Source organism: Scyliorhinus canicula, chromosome 2 (genome assembly GCF_902713615.1).
Source record: "Scyliorhinus canicula chromosome 2, sScyCan1.1, whole genome shotgun sequence".
In the NCBI taxonomy this organism is placed as follows: domain Eukaryota; kingdom Metazoa; phylum Chordata; class Chondrichthyes; order Carcharhiniformes; family Scyliorhinidae; genus Scyliorhinus; species Scyliorhinus canicula.
Window position 1 is genome coordinate 228,921,480 of NC_052147.1, and position 20,451 is coordinate 228,941,930.

The following is a 20,451-nucleotide window of genomic DNA, read 5'->3' on the forward strand; positions in this document are numbered from 1 at the left end:
TGCCATCTCCTGAAAAACCCCTGCACTGACCCCCTTAGGGCAAATTTCACCCTCTCCAATTTAAAAAACCCCGCCATATCGCTGACCCAGGCCTCCAGGCTTGGGGGCCTCGCATCCTTCCTCTGAAGAAGAATCCTCCGCCGGGCTACTAGGGACGCAAAGGCCAGAACACCGGCCTCTTTCGCCTCTTGCACTCCCGGCTCCACTGCAACCCCAAATATTGCGAGTCCCCAGCCTGGATTGACCCTGGATCCTACCACCCTCGATACCGTCCTTGCTACACCCTTCCAAAATTCCCCCAGCACTGGGCATGCCCAGAACATGTGGACATAGTTTGCTGGGCTCCCTGAGCACCTAATACACCTGTCCTCGGTCCCAAAAACCGGCTCATCCTTGTCCCGGTCATATGAGCCCTATGCAGTACCTTAAACTGTACGAGGCTAAGCCTCGCACACAAAGAGGAGGAGTTCACCCTTTCTAGGGCATCTGCCCACGTCCCCTCCTCAATCTCCTCACCCAGCTCCTCCTCCCATTTATCTTTCAGCTCCTCCACCGAGGCCTCGTCTACCTCCTGCATCACCTGGTACACTTCCGAGATCCTCCCCTCTCCAACCCATACCCCCGAGAGCACCCTGTCCTGGACCCCACGCGGCGGCAGCAGGGGGAACCCCGCCACCTGCCGCCTGACAAACGCCCTTACTTGCATGTACCTAAAGGTGTTCCCCGAGGGGAGCCTGAACTTCCAGCTCACCCAGGCTCGCAAACTTCCCGTCTATGAGCAGGTCCCACAGCCTTCTGACACCTGCCCTGTGCCAACTCAGGAACCCGCCATCAATTCTCCCCGGAACAAACCGGTGGTTCCCCTGTATCGGGGACCCCATCGAGGCCCCCACCTCCCCCCTGTGCCGCCTCCATTGCCCCTAAATCTTGAGGGTAGCTCGTCGTATATACCTTGGTATATACGTGGTATACCTCGTCGAAGGGAGCGGCAGCGGCGCCGTTGCCAGCGCTTCCAGGCTCGTACCCACACAGGATGCCATCTCCAGCCTCTTCCATGCCACCCCCTACCCGTCCATTACCCATTTACGCACCATTGCTGCGTTGGCATCCCAATAATACCCACAGAGGTTGGGCAATGCCAGCCCCCCCCATCGCTGCCCCGCTCCAAGAACACCCGTCTCACCCTTGGAGTCCCGTGTGCCCACACAAACCCCGTAATGCTCCTGTTAACCTGCCTGAAAAAGGCCTTTGGGATAAGGATGGGGAAGCACTGGAACAGGAACAGAAACCTCGGGAGCACTGTCATCTTGACTGACTGCACCCTACCCGCCAAAGACAGCAGCAGCATGTCCCAACTCTTAAACCCCTCCTCCATTTGCTCCACCAGCCTTGTGAGGTTTAGCTTATGCAAGGCCCCCCAGCTCCTGGACACCTGAAGTACCTGAAGCTCCTCTCCGCCCTTTTCAGTGGGAGCCTCCCAATCCCCCACTCCTGGTCCCCCGGGTGTACCACAAACAGCTCGCTTTTCCCAAAGTTAAGAAATCCCAAATTCCCGGAGAATCCCCATCACCACAGGCATTCCCCCCCCCCCCCCCCACCGGGTCCGTCACATACAACAATAGGTCATCCGCATAGAGCGACACTCGGTGCTCCTCCCCACCCCGGACCAGCCCCCTCCAATCCTCCGACTCCCTCAGCGCCATAGCCAGGGGTTCAATTGCCAGTGCAAAAAGTAGGGGGGACAGGGGACACCCCTGCCTCGTCCCTCGGTATAGTCGAAAATACTCCGACCTCCTCTTATTCGTGGCCACACTCGCCATCGGGGCCTCATACAACAGCCTCACCCAACTGACAAACCCCTCCCCAAACCCGAACCTTTCCAGCATTACAATAACCTTTTAACCATTTGTTAATCAAGAATCGATCTAGCTCTCAAAAATATTCAAAGATTCTGCTTCCTTTGCCTTTTGAGGAAGAGAGTTCTCTCGGTGCTCAATCATCTGAGGAAAAAAATCCTCCTCATCTCTGTCGTAAATGAGCTATCCCTTATTTTTAAACAGTGGCCCCTAGTTCTAGATTCTCCACAAGAGGAAACATTCTTTCAACATCCACCATGTCATAATAACCAATATAGTGCAAATCAGTTGTCCTGACTTCAAAATAAATGGCTTTTAGAGGAATTTTGCTTCACTCTTAAGAAGTTTGCTCCATTTCGCTGTAGTTTAACAGAATGCTAATTATGGGTTCACGATGCATTACTTTAAGGCGCACCATCCTTCCAGGAGTTTGAAACTGCGTCCTTAGTGCAAATAATTTTACAGGATGCAGTTCATTCACTTAGCTGCATACAGGATGTGTGACTCACCCAAAATGCCATTGAAATTAGCGGGCAGAGCCAAAGTGTTATACATTTTAAGACTTTATAGAGGTATAACTCAGAAATTATCATTAAGACAAATCAATTTTTATTTTGTAAACTTTTAGAAATGAGAAATTTTGTTGCATTACATGAGATAGAAGTGTTGTTTCCCTTGCATCTAAAGCAATAATGTATGCTGTTATGGAGCAAGGACATTCTTAAATAAGGTTCCTTTCTGTCTCTGTGACTGCCTCTTTACAAATGGGAATGGATTGGTTATGTATTTTGAACTTACTTTTGTTTTTCAAACAAATGTCTAGCAGTCATAGCTTTCATTTCTATCTCGAAAAAAATGTCTGAATTGGGTCTGAAAAGAATGCCTAAGGCTTGCATGATATTTATTGACACTTTTACTTTTCAGATTTAAGATTTTACTACCTCATGAAAATTTGTGCGAACCTCTTTGCTGCAGGGAGCCGGATGTTCTTGTAAACTTACAACAACATTTCCGAGTGGATTTTTAAGACTAAGCATGCCTGCAATTAGAAGGCTCTTAAGGAGACGTTATTTGCCCTGGAAACTTGTGCTTGTAGCTCTTGTGTTTATCACGTTTGTATTTCTGATGCATAGGGAAGTAGTTGGGACTACTACACAAGAGCCATGGCTGAAAGAAATGGCAGTAAAGAAAGACAAAGTGTTGCACATGATGATGGGGGCAGTGAACAATCTAAGAGACTCGATTCCAAAAATGCAGATAAGAGCACCTATCAGACAGCAAGACTCCACGGATGTCAGAAAACCCTGTTTGCCAGGATATTACACAGCAGTAGAACTCAAACCCTCCATGGAGCGGCCACCTGAGAATCCAAATGCCCCTGGAGCTTCAGGGAAGCCGTTTCATACTGATAATCTCTCCCCAGAGGAAAAGAAGGAAAAAGATCAAGGAAATGAGAAACACTGCTTCAATGCTTTTGCAAGTGATCGAATTTCTTTACACAGAAGCCTTGGACCTGATACACGACCACCTGAGTATGTTTATATTTGCACCAGATTTTGAGTAATCCATTACTTTTGAATTATGGTTTACTTTATATTTAATGATACGACATTTCAATTTGAATTTGATGGTAGTATTCACATTTAAAAGCAATTTAAATAATTTAATTTGTAAGATGAGCGTGTGCATCAATGCTTTTAGGGAATTATATTGCAGTTTTTGCATCATTGCCAGTTTAACATTGATTTTGCAGTGTAAATCAGGAGGCAGAACCCGACCTAATTACAGTGCTATGGGCTAAAGTTCCCCGGGAAGGGTAATGTTCCAGCACTTTGGTTCACACTGCATAGAGTGTAAATCCAGTGTAGACTTTGATTGGGCTAAACACTTTGATATCATAATTTAAATGTTTAGAATACAGAGATTATTCCCTCCTTGTTTTCCATATGTTTATATTCCTATCTTTGGAATGCCTCTCTGACCATGCATGTGTCCAGAGATATGAAGAACTCTCCCATAAAGTTCCAGCTGATAGGAGCTATAACTGTGTTCTGGCTGAGTACAAGCTGAACTACCGCAAGTAGTCTTGGACTGATGACTGCAGTTAAATGCATTCGTGTATATCCCTTTAATGTAATTTGATTGTCTATTAAAGATCTGTAGAAGTTCCCAATTAGTGTACGTCATTTGATTGAGTGACCCATTTAATGCTATTTATAAAGATTTCTTACCAACTCAGTTCAGAGAAACAAATTATGAACTATAAGTACCTTTCGTATAGCATTGTTATTGTACAGTAACAGCATATTTAGACTTGAAAGTTTGCATATATAAATTCAATAAGGTGAGTTATATTTTCTTAAAACATCCAAAAATAATCCTGAATAAATATTATATTCATTAGTATAAAAGTCCTAACATTGTCTTTAGCATAAATATAAAGCTATCCAGTACTGTATTGTAGCTGATTCATAGTGTTTTTTTTATATTAGAGAGAAAGAGAAGTTTGGCTGCAGAATAATTTGTTTTGGTCGTAAAAGTAGGTAGTGCATAATTGGTTTTACACTGAGCTTCACAAATACCAGTAAACTTGCTTATTTCTAATAGTTGTATAGAATAATGACAATTTCATTTAATTGGATCCTATCCTGAATTGCTTATCTGCTATTCTGAAGGCTTCCAATGAGAAATTAACAAGTAAATGAGCCACTGCTGAGCAACATATGTAGAGTTTGCTTCAGAACCAGATACACTAAACATTGAATGCAAGAGTTTGATCTTTTCCTGCAGCTGTGCTAGATATTTAAGAAAAAGAGTAAATTAGATAAAGACTCTAACTAATAAATATGTAGTCAAAAATAACATTTTTATCTTCAAAATCCTTATGAAATGTTTTCTGTCCAGATGTATTGAACAGAAATTTAAGCGATGTCCTCCCCTACCTACTACTAGTGTGATTATAGTGTTTCACAATGAAGCTTGGTCTACACTACTCAGAACTGTTTTCAGTGTAATGCATACTTCGCCTGCTATATTTTTAAAAGAGATAATTATGGTGGATGACGCAAGTACAGATGGTAAGTACAAGCTACCATCAAGAATTTTATTTCATATGAGTTATTAATTAATTAAGTTATTATTTAATTTAATTAATTAAAGTTTTTTTGGTATCTATTCCATAATTTACACAAGTATGTGTGGCGAAAGTAGCCAAACTTCAGTTTCTCAAATACTATTTGAGTATAATTTTGAAAAGATTTAACCTACTGAGTATATCCTGAAAATGTGAGTGAATACGAATTTTTCATAAGTGGTCACATCAATTTACTTAAAATATTATATACATTAGCATGAGAAGCTTTTGCATTTCCCTTGTAAGAAAAAATATTGTGAAAATGGATCAGTTTATAATGAAAACAAATTCTGGCTAATATTCCAGGTTAATCGTGACCATTTTATATCTATTCAGACATTGGGTAATCATGAGTGTATTGTTTTCTTTCCATACATGTTTACATGAAGAAACCACTTTGGATATAGATCAAATGTCATTGCTCAATTCTTAAGGATTGCATTATGACTTTTATTTAATATTTTACAATTGATTATGCTCATTGAAATAACTGCATTGAAAATGTATGGTAACAAATATTTCTATCTGCAGATTACTTAAAAGGTCAATTAGATAATTACGTGAAGCCATTTCAAATAGTTAAAGTTGTTCGTCAGCAGGAAAGGAAGGGGTTAATTACTGCAAGATTGCTGGGAGCCTCAATAGCGACAGGAGATGTTCTGACCTTCTTGGATGCCCACTGTAAGTTGACTAGTTTTGACTTTTAGAGAGTGATTGATCGTAACAATTTTGTGAATAGTAATCATAAGCATTACCTTTTAGATCTAAGTAAGTAAGTTAGCCCTTGAAGTCCTAACAAATAGTCGTGAATGGTAGGTTCTAGTCGGGAATACGGAGACATGGCTGAAGGGTGACCAGGGATGGGAACTGAATGGAATGTCCAGGGGTACTCTGTATTTAGGAAAGACAAATAAAGAACAAAGATGAATACAGCACAGGAGTGGGCCCTTCGGCCTCCAAGCCTCAGAAAAACGCCCTTCTACTGCTACCGTTTGCTTTCTGTGACCGAGCCAGTTCTGTATCGGTTTTACCATCTCACCTCTGATCCCGTGTGACTTCACCTTTTGTACCAGTCTGCCATGAGGCACCTTGTCGAAGGCTTTATTGAAGTCCATCTAAACAACATCCACCGCCTTCCCCTCATCAATCATCTTTGTCACCTCAAAAAACTCGATCAAGTTAGTGAGGCATGACCTCCCCTTCACAAAACCATGCTGTCTATCACTTATGAGTCCATTTGTTTCCAAATAGGTATAAAGCCTGTCGCTGAGAATTCTCTCCAATAATTTACCTACAACCGACGTGAGGCTCACCGGCCTATAGTTTCCTGGATTATCCCTGCTACCTTTCCTAAACAGCGGTACCACATTAGCTATTATCCAGTCCTCTGGGATCTCACCTATAGCCAATGAGGATACAAATATGTCATCAAGGCCTCAGCAATTTCTTCCCTTGCTTCCCTCAGTAAATCCCATCCGGCCCAGGAGACTTATCTATCTTAATATCTTTTAAATGACCCAATGCCACCGTCTTTTCGATGTTGAGATGATCCAGACTGTCCACACACCCTACCCAAGAATCATCTTCCACATCTTCGGGCAGCGCGGTAGCATAATGGTTAGTACTATGGCTTCACAGCACAGGGTCCCAGGTTCGATTCCCGCATGGGACACTGTGCGGAGTCTGCATGTTCTCCCTGTGTCTGCATAGGTTTCCTCCGGGTGCTCCAGTTTCCTCCCACCATCCAAAGATGTGCAGCTTAGGTGGATTGGCCATGATAAATTGCCCTTGGGTTAGATGGGGTTGCTGGGTTACAGGGATAGGGTGGAGGCATAGGCTTAAGTGGGTGCTCTTTCCAAGAGTTGGTGCAGACTCGATGGGCCGAATGACCACCTTCTGCAATATGATCTATGAAAGTCCCTTTCTTTGGTGAACGCTGATGCAAAGTATTCATTTAGTACCTCGCCCATTTCCTCTGGCTCAGCACATAGATTCCCCCTCTATCCTTAAGTGGTCCAATCCTTACCCTGGCCACCCTCTTGTTTTTTACATATGAATACAAAGCTTTGGGATTCACCTTAATCCTACTTGCCAAGGTTTTTTTTCTGAGCCCTCCTAATTTCCTGCTTCAGTACTTTTCTACTTTCGTTATACTCTTCAAGGTTTTGACTGTCTTTTTCCTAGTATCCTTTTTCTTTTTGAAATATCCTTGTTATCCAAGGCTCCCTAAATATCCCATACTTATTCTTCATTCTCTCAGGAACGTGACTTTCCTGAATCCTAATCAACTGTCGTTGGAAAGACTCCCACATGTCTGATGTTGATTTCCTGCCCAATAGCCGCACCCAATCTAAATTCTTCAACTCCTGTCTAATATTATCGTAATTTGCCTTTCCCCAGTTTAGCACTTTGAGGAAAAGATTGTGGGGTTCCATTGCTGGTTAAGGAGGAAATGAATACAATAGTGTGGGAGGATATTAGTTCCGACAATCCGGAATCTGTAGGGTAGAGCTGAGAAACAACAAGGGGTAAAAAATGTCAGTGGCCGTCATATATAGACCTCCGAACTGCAGTGATATTGTTGGGAATGGCATTACACAGGAAATTAGAGATGCATGTGATAAAGGAACTACTATAATTATGGGTGATTTTAATCTGCATATAGGTGGGAAAATCAAATTAGCCACAGTACCATAGAGGAGGAATGTATGCTGGATGGTTTTCAGGATCAATATGTTGAGGAGCCAACTAAACAGAGTTGGCCATCCTAGCTTGGATACTGTGTAATGAGAACAGAATCATTGGCAATCTAGTTGTGCGGGAGCCCTTGGGGATGAGCGACCATAATATGATAGAATGCTTAAACAAAATGGAGTGTAAAGTCGTTGATTCTGAGACTAGGGTCCTGAATCTTAACAAAGGAAACTTTGATAAAATGAGGCGTGTGTTGGCTATGATCGATTGGGGAATGTTACTGAAAGGGATGGCAGTGAAGAGCGCATGGAGGAACTGCAGCAATGTTTAGTCCTGTCTGGCACAAAAGTTAAACGGAAAGGTGGCCAATCCATGACTTGCAAGGAAAATTAGCGATAGTATTTGATCCAAGGAAGCAGCATATAACTTGGCCAAAAAAAACAGTAGGTCTGAGGATTGGGAGCTGTTAGAATTCAGCAAAGAAGACTAAGGGATTGCTTAAGAAGGGGAAATAGAGGACAAAAGTAAGCTTGCAGGGAGCATAAAAACGGACTGTAAAAGTTTCTATAGGTATGTGAAGAGAAAAAGATTGGTGAAGACAAATGTAGGTCCCTTGCAGTCAGAAACAGGGGAATGGAATAGGGGATAAAGTAATAGCTGAGCAACTCAATACATGCTTTGGTTCTGTTTTCACAAATGAAGACACAAATACGATACCAGAAATGTTGGGGAATGCAGAGTTTAGTGAGAAGGAGGAACTGAAGGTGATCAATATCAATAGAGCAATGGTGTTGGGGATATTAATGGGACTGAAGGCTGATAAATTCCCAGGGCCAGAAAATCTACATCCCCCAGGTACTGAAGGAGCTAGCTCTAGAAATAGTGGATGCATTGGTGGTCATCTTCCAGGATTCTATAGACTGCGGAACAGTTCCTGCAGATTGGAGGGTGGCTAATGTAACTCCACTATTTAAATGGGATGCCGAGAGAAAGCAGGGAATCATAGACCAATAAACCTGACGTCAGTAGTGGGGAAAATTTTAGAATCCTTTCAAAGATGTTATAGCAGAGCACTTAGAAAAGAGTGGTTGGATCGGACGGAGTCGGCATGGATTTTGAAGGGGAAATCATGCTTGACAAATCTACTTGAATTCTTTGAGGATGTAACTAATAGAATTGATGAAGGGGGGCCAGTGGATGTGGTGTATTTGGACTTTCAGAAGGCGTTTGACAAAGCCCAGCATAAAAGATTAGCGTGTAAAATTAAAGTGCATGGGATTGGGGTAGTGTATTGAGATGGATAGAAAACTGGTTGAGGGCAGCACAGTTGCGCAGTGGTTAACACTGCTGCCTCATGGTGCTGAGGTCCCAGGTTTGATCCTGGCTCTGGGTCACTGTCTGTGTAGAGTTTGTACATTCTTGCCGTGTTTGCATGGGTTTCGCCCCCACAACCCAAAGATGTGCTGGGTAGGTGAATGGCCACGACAAATTGCCCCATAATTGGAAAAAAATGAATTGGGCACTCTGAATTCTTATTTAAAAAAAAGAAAACTGGTTGGCAGACAGGAAACAAAGAGTAGGAGTTAATGGATCTTTTTCGAATTGGCAGGCAGTGACTAGTGGGGTACCACAGGGATCAGTGCTTGGACCCCAGCTATTCAAAATATATATTAATGATTTAGATGAGGGAACAAAATGTCATAATTTCCAAATTTGCAGGTGACACCAAGTTTGGTGGGAGGGTGAGCTGAGAGGAGGATGCAGAGATCCTTCAGTGTGATTTGGACAAGTTGTGTGAGTTAGCAAATTAATGGCAGATGCAGTATAATTTGGATAAATGCGAGTTATCCACTTTGGTAACAAAAACAAGAAGGCAGACTATTATCTGAACGGCCATAAATTAGGAGATGGGAACATGCAACGAGTCCTGGGGGTCCTCATACAACAGTCACTGAAGGTAAGCATGCAGGTGCAGCACGCAGTAAAGATGGCAAATGGTATGCTTGCCTTTATTGCGCGAGGATTCGAATACAGGACCAGGGTTGTTTGCTGCAATTTTACAGGGTCTTGGTGAGGCCACACCTGGAATATTGTGTGCAGTTTTGGTCTCCATATCTGATGAAGGATGTTGTAGCTGCAGAGAGAATGCAGCAAAGGTTTACCAGGCTGATTCCTGGGATGGCAGGACTGACATATGAGGAGAGATTTAATTGGTTAGGATGGTATTCGCTGAATTTCAGAAGAATAAGGGTGGGATCTCATACAAACCTATAAAATTCTAACAGGAGTGGTCAGGAAGGATGTTCCTGATGGTGGGTGTGTCCAGAACCAGGGGGCACAGTCTGAGGCTATGAGGTAGACCATTTAGGACAGACATGAGAAATGTCTTCACCCAGAGAGTCCCAAAACATTGTATGGTTTCAAGAAGCAGTTAGATACAGCAGTTGGGACAAAGGGGATCAAAGGATATGGGGGAAAGCGGGATTATGCTATTTAGTAAGATGATCAACCATGATCATAATGAATGGAGGAGCAGGCTTGAAGGGCAGAATGGCCTCTTCCTGCTTTTTTCTCTTTCTGTTTAGTCCTCATTAGAATGCTCATGAAACCTCATTAGAATGCACAATCTTAGATTGGTTTCTATTTTCCAAATATTATATACATACATCAGAATTAGGAGCAGTTGTAGGCCCCTTGGCTCTCAGTATAATCATGATGATCTGATATGTACCTATTCCCCCCCCCCCCCCCCCCCTCCCCCGCCCCCGGCCGCCCACCTACCAAATCTAAATGACTTTGCCTTAAAACTGTTCAAAGACTTTGCTTCCACTCTCTTTCGAGGAAGAGAGTCCCAAAGACTCTTGAGCCGAGAAAACATTTCTCCTCATGTCCTAAATGAGTGATCCTTTATTTTTAAACAGTAATCCTAAGTGCTAATTTTTCTCATAAGAGGAAACCACTTCTTCACATCTACCCTGTCAAGACCCCTTGGGATCTTGTTTGTTTCAATCAAGTCCCTTCTTGCTCTTCTAAACTCCACTGGATACAAGCCTAACATGTCCAAACCTTTCTCATAAGACAACCCACCGATTCCTGGTATTAGTCTAGTAAACCTTCTCTGAATTTCTTCTAAAGCATTTACATCTTTCCTTAAATCAAGAGACCAATGTTGCATACACTACTCCAGGGGCGGGATTCTCCGACCCCACGCAGGGTCGGAGAATCGGCCGGCAGCGGCGTTATTTCCGCTCCCACAGGGTTTTTAAATCTCCCACCGGCCAAAAACCGGCGTTGTGCAAATCCCGCCGGCAGCCTCTGAAAACAGCTGGCGCCGGCGGGATTTCATTATATTTTTGGAGTCCACAAATCTCCGGCCCGGATGGGCCGAAGTCCCGCCGACGTGGCCACGGGTCACGTCGGCGAAAATCACAGTTGCTTTAAAACGGCGTCAACCATTGATGATGGTTGACGCCGTTCAGTGTCGGGGGGTGGGTTGCGGCATGGGGGGGGGGGGGGGTGGGTTGCGGCATCGGGGGGGGGTGGGTTGCGGCATGTGGGGGGGGTGGGTTGCGGCATGTGGGGGGGGGTGGGTTGCGGCATGTGGGGGGGGTGGGTTGCGGCATGTGGGGGGGGTGTGTTGCGGCATCGGGGGGGTGTGTTGCGGCATCGGGGGGGGGGTTGCGGCCATCGGGGGGGTGGGTTGCGGCCATCGGGGGGGTTGCGGCCATCGGGGGGGTGGGTTGCGGCTATCGGGGGGGTGGGTTGCGGCCATCGGGGGGGTGGGTTGCGGCCATCGGGGGGGTGGGTTGCGGCCATCGGGGGGGTGGGTTGCGGCCATCGGGGGGGGTGGGTTGCGGCCATCGGGGGGGGGTGCGGCCATCGGGGGGGGGTGCGGCCATCGGGGGGGGTGCGGCCATCGGGGGGGTGCGGCCATCGGGGGGGTGGGTTGCGGCCATTGGGGGGTTGCGGCCATCGGGGGGGTGGGTTGCGGCCATCGGGGGGTTGCGGCCATCGGGGGGGTGGGTTGCGGCCATCGGGGGGTTGCGGCCATCGGGGGGGGTGGGTTGCGGCCATCGGGGGGTTGCGGCATCCGGGGGGTTGCGGGCATCAGGGGGGGGTGGGTTGCGGGCATCGGGGGGGGGGTGGGTTGCAGGCATCGGGGGGGTGGGTTGCGGGCATCGGGGGGGTGGGTTGCGGCCATCGGGGGGGTGTGTTGCGGCATCGGGCGGGTGGGTTGCGGCCATCGGGGGGTTGCGGCATGGGGGGGCATCGGGGGGGTGGGTTGCGGCATCGGGTGGGGGGTTTGGGGGGCAGCGGCGTGCAGAGAGGGGTGCGACGGATGCCCGGGGCCAACGCACCGTCGCCCCCCCCCTCTGTACGCCGCTGCCCCCTACCCCAACCACCCCCCCTCACCACCCCTACCCCCCTCCCCACCACCCCTACCCCCCTCCAACGCCGCCCCCCATCTCTCGCAACGCCGCAACCCCCCCCCCCCTTAACGCCGGGTCCCCCCCCCCCCCCTCAACGCCGGGTCCCCACCCCCCCTCAACGCCGGGCCCCCCCCCCCTCAACGCCAGGCCCCCCCCCCCCCCCCCCCCAACGCCGGTACCCACACCCCGTCCCCCTCCCTCTGAAGGCCTGTACCCACACCCCCCCCTCTCCTCCTTCCCCCCCCTTCCTTCCTCCTCCCCCCCTTCCTTCCTCCTCCCCCCCCCTCCTTCCTCCTCCCCCCCTTCCTTCCTCCGTCCCCCCCCTTCCTTCCTCCGTCCCCCCCCCTTCCTTCCTCCGTCCCCCCCCCTTCCTTCCTCCGCCCCCCCCCTTCCTTCCTGCCCCCTTCCTTCCTCCGTTAGTGGGGGGGGGTGCGGCGTTAGTGGGGGGTGGGGGGGGTGCGGCGTTGGAGTGGGGTGGAGTGGTGAAGGGGGTAGAGGTGGTGAGGGGAGGGGGTTGGGGTAGGGGCAGCTGCGCGCAGAGGGGGGGCGACGGTGCGTTGGCCCCGGGCATCAGTCGCCCCCCTCTCTGCACGCCGCTGCCCCTACCCCAACCCCCCCTCACCACCCCTACCCCCTTCACCACCCTTACCCCCCTCAAATGCCGCACCCCCCCCATTAACGGAGGAAGGAAGGGGGAGGGAGGAAGGAAGGGGGGGAGAAAGGAAGGGGGGGAAGGGAGGTAGGAGTGGAAGGGAGGTAGGAGTGGTGGGGAGGGAGGTAGGGGTGGTGAGGGGGCAGGGTTGGGGTAGGGGGAGCGGCGTACGGGGGGGGGCGACGGTGCGTTGGCCCCGGGCATCCGTCGCCCCCCTCTCTGCCTGCCGCTGCCCCCAAACCCCCCCCCCAAATGCCGGAACCCCCCCCAAAGGCCGGAACCCACCCCCCCCCCCAAATGCCGGAACCCACCCCCCCCCCCCCAAATGCCGGAACCCACCCCCCCCCCCCCCAAATGCCGGAACCCACACCCCCCCCCCCCAAATGCCGGAACCCCCCCCCCCCCCCCCCCCAAATGCCGGAACCCCCCCCCCCCCCAATGCCGGAACACCCCCCCCCCCCCAAAATGCCGGAACACCCCCCCCCCCCCAATGCCGGGTCTGTCTTCCCCCCCCCCCCCCAAATGCCGGGTCTGTCTGCCCCCCCCCCCAAATGCCGGGTCTGTCTCTCCCCCCCCCCCCCCCCCCCCAAAATGCCGGGTCTGTCTCTCCCCCTCCCCCCCCCCCCCCCAAATGCCGGGTCTGTCTCGCCCCCCCCAAATGCCGGGTCTGTCTCCCCCCCCCCAAATGCCGGGTCTGTCTCCCCCCCCCCAAATGCCGGGTCTGTCTCCACCCCCCGCCCCCAAATGCCGGGTCTGTCTCCCCCCCCCCCCCCCCAAATGCCGGGTCTGCCCCCCCCCCCCCCAAAATGCCGGGTCTGTCCCCCCCCCCCCAAAATGCCGGGTCTGTCTCTCCCCCCCCCCCCCCCAAATGCCGGGTCTGTCTCCCCCCCCCCCCCCCCAAATGCCGGGTCTGTCTCCTCCCCCCCCCCCCCCCCCAAATGCCGGGTCTGTCTCCCCCCCCCCCCCCCCCAAATGCCGGGTCTGTCTCTCCCTCCCCCCCCCCCCCCCCAAATGCCGGGTCTGTCTCCCCCCCCCCCCCAAATGCCGGGTCTGTCTCCCCCCCCCCCCCCCCCCAAATGCCGGGTCTGTCTCCCCCCCCCCCCCCAAATGCCGGGTCTGTCTCCCCCCCCCCCCCAAATGCCGGGTCTGTCTCTCCCCCCCCCCCCCCCCAAAAGACGGGTCTGTCTCCCCCTCCCCCCCCCAAATGCCGGATCTGCCCCCCCCCCAAATGCCGGGTCTGTCCCCCCCCCCCCCAAATGCCGGGTCTGTCCCGTCCCCCCGTCCCCCAAATGCCGGGTCTGTCTCCCCCCCCCAAATGCCGGGTCTGTCCCCCCCCCCCCAAATGCCGGGTTTCCCCCCCCCCCACCCCAAATGCCGGGTCTGTCTCTCTCCTCCTCCTCCAAAAAACGCCGGGTCTCACCACTTCCGCAGCTGGTGAAACTGACGCGAATCGCGTCAGTCAGCTGCTGGCCCCTCCGGGAACAGAGATTGCCAGCTTAAAAGAAGGCCCTGACGCCGGAGTGATTAACACCGATTTTTCTCGCCGGAAACCCGCGTTACGACGGGCAACGGAGAATCCCGCCCCTGATGTGGTCTCATTAATGCCCTGTTCAACTGAAGCATAACCTCTCTACTATTGTATTCAATTCCCCTCGCAATGCACTACAACATTCTATTAGCTTTCCTAATTACTTGCAGTATCTGCATGCTAGCTTTTATAAGGCCTTGAAGGAGTCCTCACCGAGTAGTTCAAAGAAACACAAGACTATTAGACCATGGTAGATGCCTACTGGGTCTGCCTTGCCGGTGCCAAACTGACTGGCTTTATATATCTTACAACTGTTTAGATGTCCCTTACCCCTTTAAAGAGGGAGCTTGTATTCTGCAAGATTCACTGGGAAGTTAATTGTTCCCACTCCATAAGACCCTTGCGTTTATAACACTAGCCTTTTTTGATTCATGCACAAGGACACCCAGAATCTCAGATCTCTGCAATCTCTCACTATTTAGACAATGGGCGGAATTCTCCGCAGGGGGCCGAATTCGTGAAGGCCGTTGTGAACTCGGCCAAGGGTCACGAGGGCCTCGGAGCCCACTCCCCGCACCTAATTCACCCCCACCCGGGGGGCTAGGAGCAGGCCTCCGTCTTTCTCGGCAGCGACCTCGTCACGCCGAGAATGTGAAGTCATGCGCGGGTTGCCGGTTCCAATCCGCGCATGCGCGGATGACTTCATTGCGCAGATGGCACGAACCTGCGCATGCGCGGTGCCGTCTTTCTCCACCGCCGCCGCCCGGCAAGACGTGGCGGCTTGATCTTGCCGTGCGGCGGAGGGGAAAGAGTGAGTCCATTTTGGACGCTTGCCCGACGATCAGTGGGCACCGATCGCGGGCCTGTCCCCTCCCGAGCACAGTCGCGGTGCTCCCGTCCAAATCGGGCCCCTAGATGCCCCAAACAGGCATATGGTGCCCGTTTCACGAATGCAGTGACCAGGTGTGGTTGCTGCCGTGGTGAAACGGGCATGAAGGGCCGGCCGCTCGGCCCATCGGGCTCTGAGAATCGCCGTTCGCCGTGAAAAACGGCAAGCGGCGATTTTTCCGATCCACGCATGCGCGGATTGGAACCGGCAACCCGCGCATGACTTCACATTCTCGGCGTGACGAGGTCGCTGCCGAGAAAGACGGAGGCCTGCTCCTAGCCCCCCGGGTGGGGGTGAATTAGGTGCGGGGAGTGGGCTTCGTGACCCTCGGCCGAGTTCACAACGGCCTTCACGAATTCGGCCCCCTGCGGAGAATTCCGCCCATTGTCTAAATAGTGAGAGATTGCAGAGATCTGAGATTCTGGGATCTCAGATCTGGGAATCTGGGATCTGAGATTTTTCCCCCCGGTGGGGGGGGGGGGGGGGGGGGGGGGGGGGGGAGAGAATTGCTGGGGGCGCCCAGGGTGGTCGTAAAAAATGTTGGGAGGCCCTCCCACGCCACGTGGGGAGCGGAGAATTCCGCCCAATATGCTGCTTTATTCTTCTTGTCAAAGTGGTCAACTTCACATTTAACCACATTATACTCCATTTGCCAGATCTTTGCCACTCATGTAATCTATCCATCTCGATTTGTAGTCCCCTGATGTCTTCACAACTTACTTTGCTACTTTTCTTGTGTTGTCAGCAAATTTAGCAATCAAAACTTCAGTCTCTTAATCCTATTTATTTATATAAATTAAACAAAATTGAGGCCAAAGCATTGATCCATGTGGCACACCACTCGTTAGATCCTGCAAACCACAAAAGATCCATTTATGCTTATTCCCTGTTTCCTTCTAGATTGCCAATTTTCTATCCATGCCAATATGTTACCCCCTACAACGTGAGCTTTTGTTTTCCGCAATAACCTTGATGCTCGGACCTTATGAAATGCCTTCTGGAAATCTAAGTACAGAGCATCCAGCCCTGGATGGAACATCCATCCAATGCCCTGCTAGAATATCTTTAATAGGTAACCTCTAACATTTTCCCTATGACTGATGTTAAGCTAACAGGGCTGTAGTTTCAGGCTTTCTGTTGCCCTTTTTTTTGAATAAAGGGGTTACATTTGCTATTTTCAAATCCAATGGAACCATCCCTGAATCTAGGGAATTTTGGAAAATTAAAACCAATGCATCAACTATTTTACCAGTTTACCAGTTCCTTCTTTCAAGACCCAAGGATGAGATTCATCAGGACCAGAGGATTTGCCAGCCCACAGCTCCAGCAATTTGCTCAGTACTACTTCCTTGGTGATTGTAATTTTCTTCCATTTCCTGATTTACACCAAGTCTGGGATGTTACATGTATCCTCTCTCTCTCTCTCTCTCTCTCTCCATATTATCTCAAAATGGGATATCATAATATTGTCACTTTTCTTTCAGACTGTCCATCCAGTGACCTACCCTGCTTTTGGAGAGCTAAATTCAAAAACCACTATGACGACTAGGACATTTAAATTCTGTTAATTAAATTCTGTTAATGAAATAAGTCTGGAATAAAAAGTAGCTAGTATATGTAATGGTGATAATAAAACTCCTGGATTATCACAAAATCCATCAGGTTCACAAATATCATTTAGGAAAGGAAATCTGCTGTCCCATTGCAATTTAGTTGTCTCTATTGAAATGGTCTAGCAAGCTACTCAGTTGAATAGTGATGGGCAATAAATGCCAGCTTTGCCAGTGATGCTCATCTCCTGAATGAACACGGAAAAATTAAATTGCCTCCAGGATGGAACGTTTAGAGTCGCTATAGTTAAATTTTATAAGGCTAGTTATCATGAATATATTTACCGGTAGCTATGGGATTCCAAGTTATTCATTTTGGTGGCTATACAGCAGCTCAGAGTCCAACAGTACCCTTGTGTAAAGTGAACCTAAATATTACATATGAGCAGTTGAGAGTAAAAACAATGACAAACAAAATTAATTATTTGAAAATAACTGAATTATGATTTACTTAATTGACGACAGTTACTTTTAGTCTAATCATCACTGCTACTTGATTGCTGCTAATAGAAACAGCGGCCAAGCTATGAGGAAGATGTCAGAAATAAATCTTATCCATAAGAGATCAAATGCAAAAGTTTATCGAATGGGTGGTCCCTTACAACGTTTTTGGTTAATTTAAACCCAGAAGGGATGTGCATTACATATAAAAGGTTTCCTCCTTTTTCTCCCCAAATGCTTTACACAGATCATATAATAAGAATTCTCTTTTTATTGATCCTATTTCCAAGTTGTTAATTTTTTCAATGTGTATATGTGTAACATGTGTATACGCCATCATATTAAATGGTGAATATTTTTAGAGGAAAACTAAGCATTTCATTATTTTGCTATTCATTAAGAAACCTACAGAGAGTAGTGAAGCTGATTGGTGTAAAAATTATTTATTTGATTGATATTCTAATATTACATAAAATGCAAGTTATGCCTAGTCGATTGGAATTATTTGTATTCTGCCTGATATCTTACTAGACAAACGCAACACAATCTTTAATCTGATGTAAATTCTTTTTCCTGTTAGGTGAATGCTTCAACGGTTGGTTGGAGCCTTTATTGAACAGAATAGCTGAAAATTATACAGCTGTGGTGAGCCCTGATATCTCCAGCATTGACCTCAATACATTTGAAGTGGTGAAACCAAATCCATACGGACAAAATCATAATAGGGGTAATTTTGACTGGAGTCTCTCATTCGGATGGGAACTCCTTCCTGACCATGAGAAAAAAAAGGAGAAAAGATGAAACTTACCCCATCAAGTAAGTTCACATTTTCAAAATGCTAGAGTAACAATTACATTAACAAACAAGAACAGTAAGAAATATTCTGATATATATTCATCAATCTCTCATTGCATTGCCCAAAGGAAATCGAGATCTTGATCACAAATGACAACAGTGACCATAAACCAGTAGATAATAGAAATTTACTGTATATTAAAAACAAACTGAATAAATTGGAAAACACAATTCACAGCAAAAGGGCACAATTGATTTTGTTTACCAGTGCACATTCTTTTTTTTATTATAAATTTAGAGTACCCAATTCATTTTTCCCATTAAGGGGCAATTTAATGTGGCCAATCCACCTACCCTGCACTTTTGGGTTGTAGGGGTGAAACCCACGCAAACACGGGAAAAATGTGCAAACTCCACACGGCAGCACACATTTCTAAGGAAAATGTACACAAAGTATATAGGACACAAGAATGATAAGTTATTTAAAAGAAAATGTGGTCATTTTAGAACATTATAGAAAGAAATTAATACTGACCGCCATTGAATAAATTGATAGTGTTGGAAAAGTAATAGGGCGTTAGGTACAACAAAAAAGTTCAGTTCATTAATGGAATAGCTAGTAGGAGGAAAATATTAAGCTACTGCAACTGAAGTACACTTAAATGAACAAGTGCAAAGGATGGTGGTCAATAGTGAATCTAAAACTTAGTAGAATATTAGGTGCATGTAAATTAATAGAGTAGTGGGAAAGGGGGATACCAGTGAATGAATCCATTATTGGCAAAGTGGTAATATAGATTTTATGAATATTAATGTTGAATAATCATAGCAATTGCATATAAACAATTATTTTCGATAGCACAAATTCAAATTCTATTTAGGGCCTATTTGCATTTAATAAAACACGTTTGAGTTGCATTGATGGAGATATTACACAGCTCAGCTTAATAATAATATGGTTTTGCTTTTTTTTAATGTACCATCTTGTGACTGTAAAGGTTGGCCCGATGGTGTCAGTGCTACAGGAACCAGGGGGGTCCCTTCCAGGGACATCCAATAATTTATTGTGTATTACTTGCTTTCTTTGCTTTCACAAATACATAACCTCACACTTTTCTGGATTATATTTACTTTACTATCTTTTGCCCACCTATCCACTCCATTTATATATCTTCCTGCAGTCTACACAACTTCTTCCCCACTATCAGACACAAAGCAAAATTTTGTATCATCCAAAAACGTCTTAAGCTGCTGCCCTCTGCATTAAAATCAGAACCTTTGATTAGTTGCCTGCGGAACCTCACTGGAAACAACATTCCCGGTGAGGCATCAGGCAGGGCCCCAACCTGTAGCAGCTCCAGGTCCATCCAAGATGGCTGCCATCACCCCCAACAAGCCAGTTAATAATCTTTGTTCAAAAACAAAGGAACCTACACCATCAGAACAACCTTCACGCACCCCACCACAACCCCAACAAAACAAACGCAATAAACCTGAAACAAAAACCGACAATACTGGACAATCACAGCAGGTCTGACAGCATCTGTGGAGAGGGAAAGAAGCCTGGATGACTCATTGTCAAAGCAATTAGTCTAATTTAGGGGTGGCCAATCCACCTACTCTGCAAATCTTTGGGTTGTGGGGGGTAAAACCCACGCAGACACGGGGAGAATGTGCAAACTCCACACAGACAGTGATCGAACCCAGGTCCTCAGCGCTGTAGGCAGCAGTGCTAACCACTGGGTCATCGTGGCGCCCTTCCTGTACCCAACTTTAATACCAAATGTTATAGGAAATCCAAATCCCTCCTTAAACAGTTCCAACCATACAGTAAACAGCCTCCACCAACAAGCTCCATAACAACAACTCACCCTTTCCCACTTTACACTATCCCACACAAAAATGCAATTACAGAAGAACTCAAAAATGACCAAGCAAGCAAGACCACAGTCATCAAACACTTCAGATCCTCCCCAATCCGTGTTGTTTAACAAAAGTAATTTGGTTCGTCCGGCAACGTCAAAATAGTAGTCTCCGTCTCTGAAGGTAACCCGGAGACGTGCCAGGTACCCCGTCCCAAAACGTACATTGCTCTTGTAGAGCGCTGCCATGTCATTATTAAATGTTGCACACCTCCTTGCCAACTCTGCCCAGACGTCCTGAGGTATTCTGATAGAATGGCCCTCCCATGTACACTCTTGGTTGTCCTTCGCCCATCTCAGGACCCACTCCTTATCCAGGTATCGATGAAACCGGACTATGATTGTCCATGGTGGCTCCCCTCTGTCTCAGTGAGTTATGGGACTGGTCTAACTCGGGTGGGGTCCGAGAAGACCCCACCAACTTTCCAAACATCTTAGAAACGTAATCAGTGGTGCTTGTACCTTCCAGGCCTTCAGGCTTCCCAACAATCCTTAAATTCT

At 47.8% G+C, this 20,451-nt stretch overlaps 1 protein-coding gene across 1 annotated transcript in view; it reads left to right on the forward strand.

Moving 5' to 3' along the window:
• galnt3 (UDP-N-acetyl-alpha-D-galactosamine:polypeptide N-acetylgalactosaminyltransferase 3 (GalNAc-T3)) overlaps positions 1–20,451 on the forward strand; it is an 87,001-nt gene that overhangs the window by 12,539 nt on the left and 54,011 nt on the right. The window contains 5 exon segments of the mRNA XM_038789721.1: positions 2,781–3,388; positions 4,761–4,933; positions 5,521–5,670; positions 17,814–18,013; positions 18,015–18,049. Of these exon segments, the coding sequence (XP_038645649.1) occupies positions 2,892–3,388; positions 4,761–4,933; positions 5,521–5,670; positions 17,814–18,013; positions 18,015–18,049 (1,055 nt within the window). The 5' untranslated portion in view covers positions 2,781–2,891.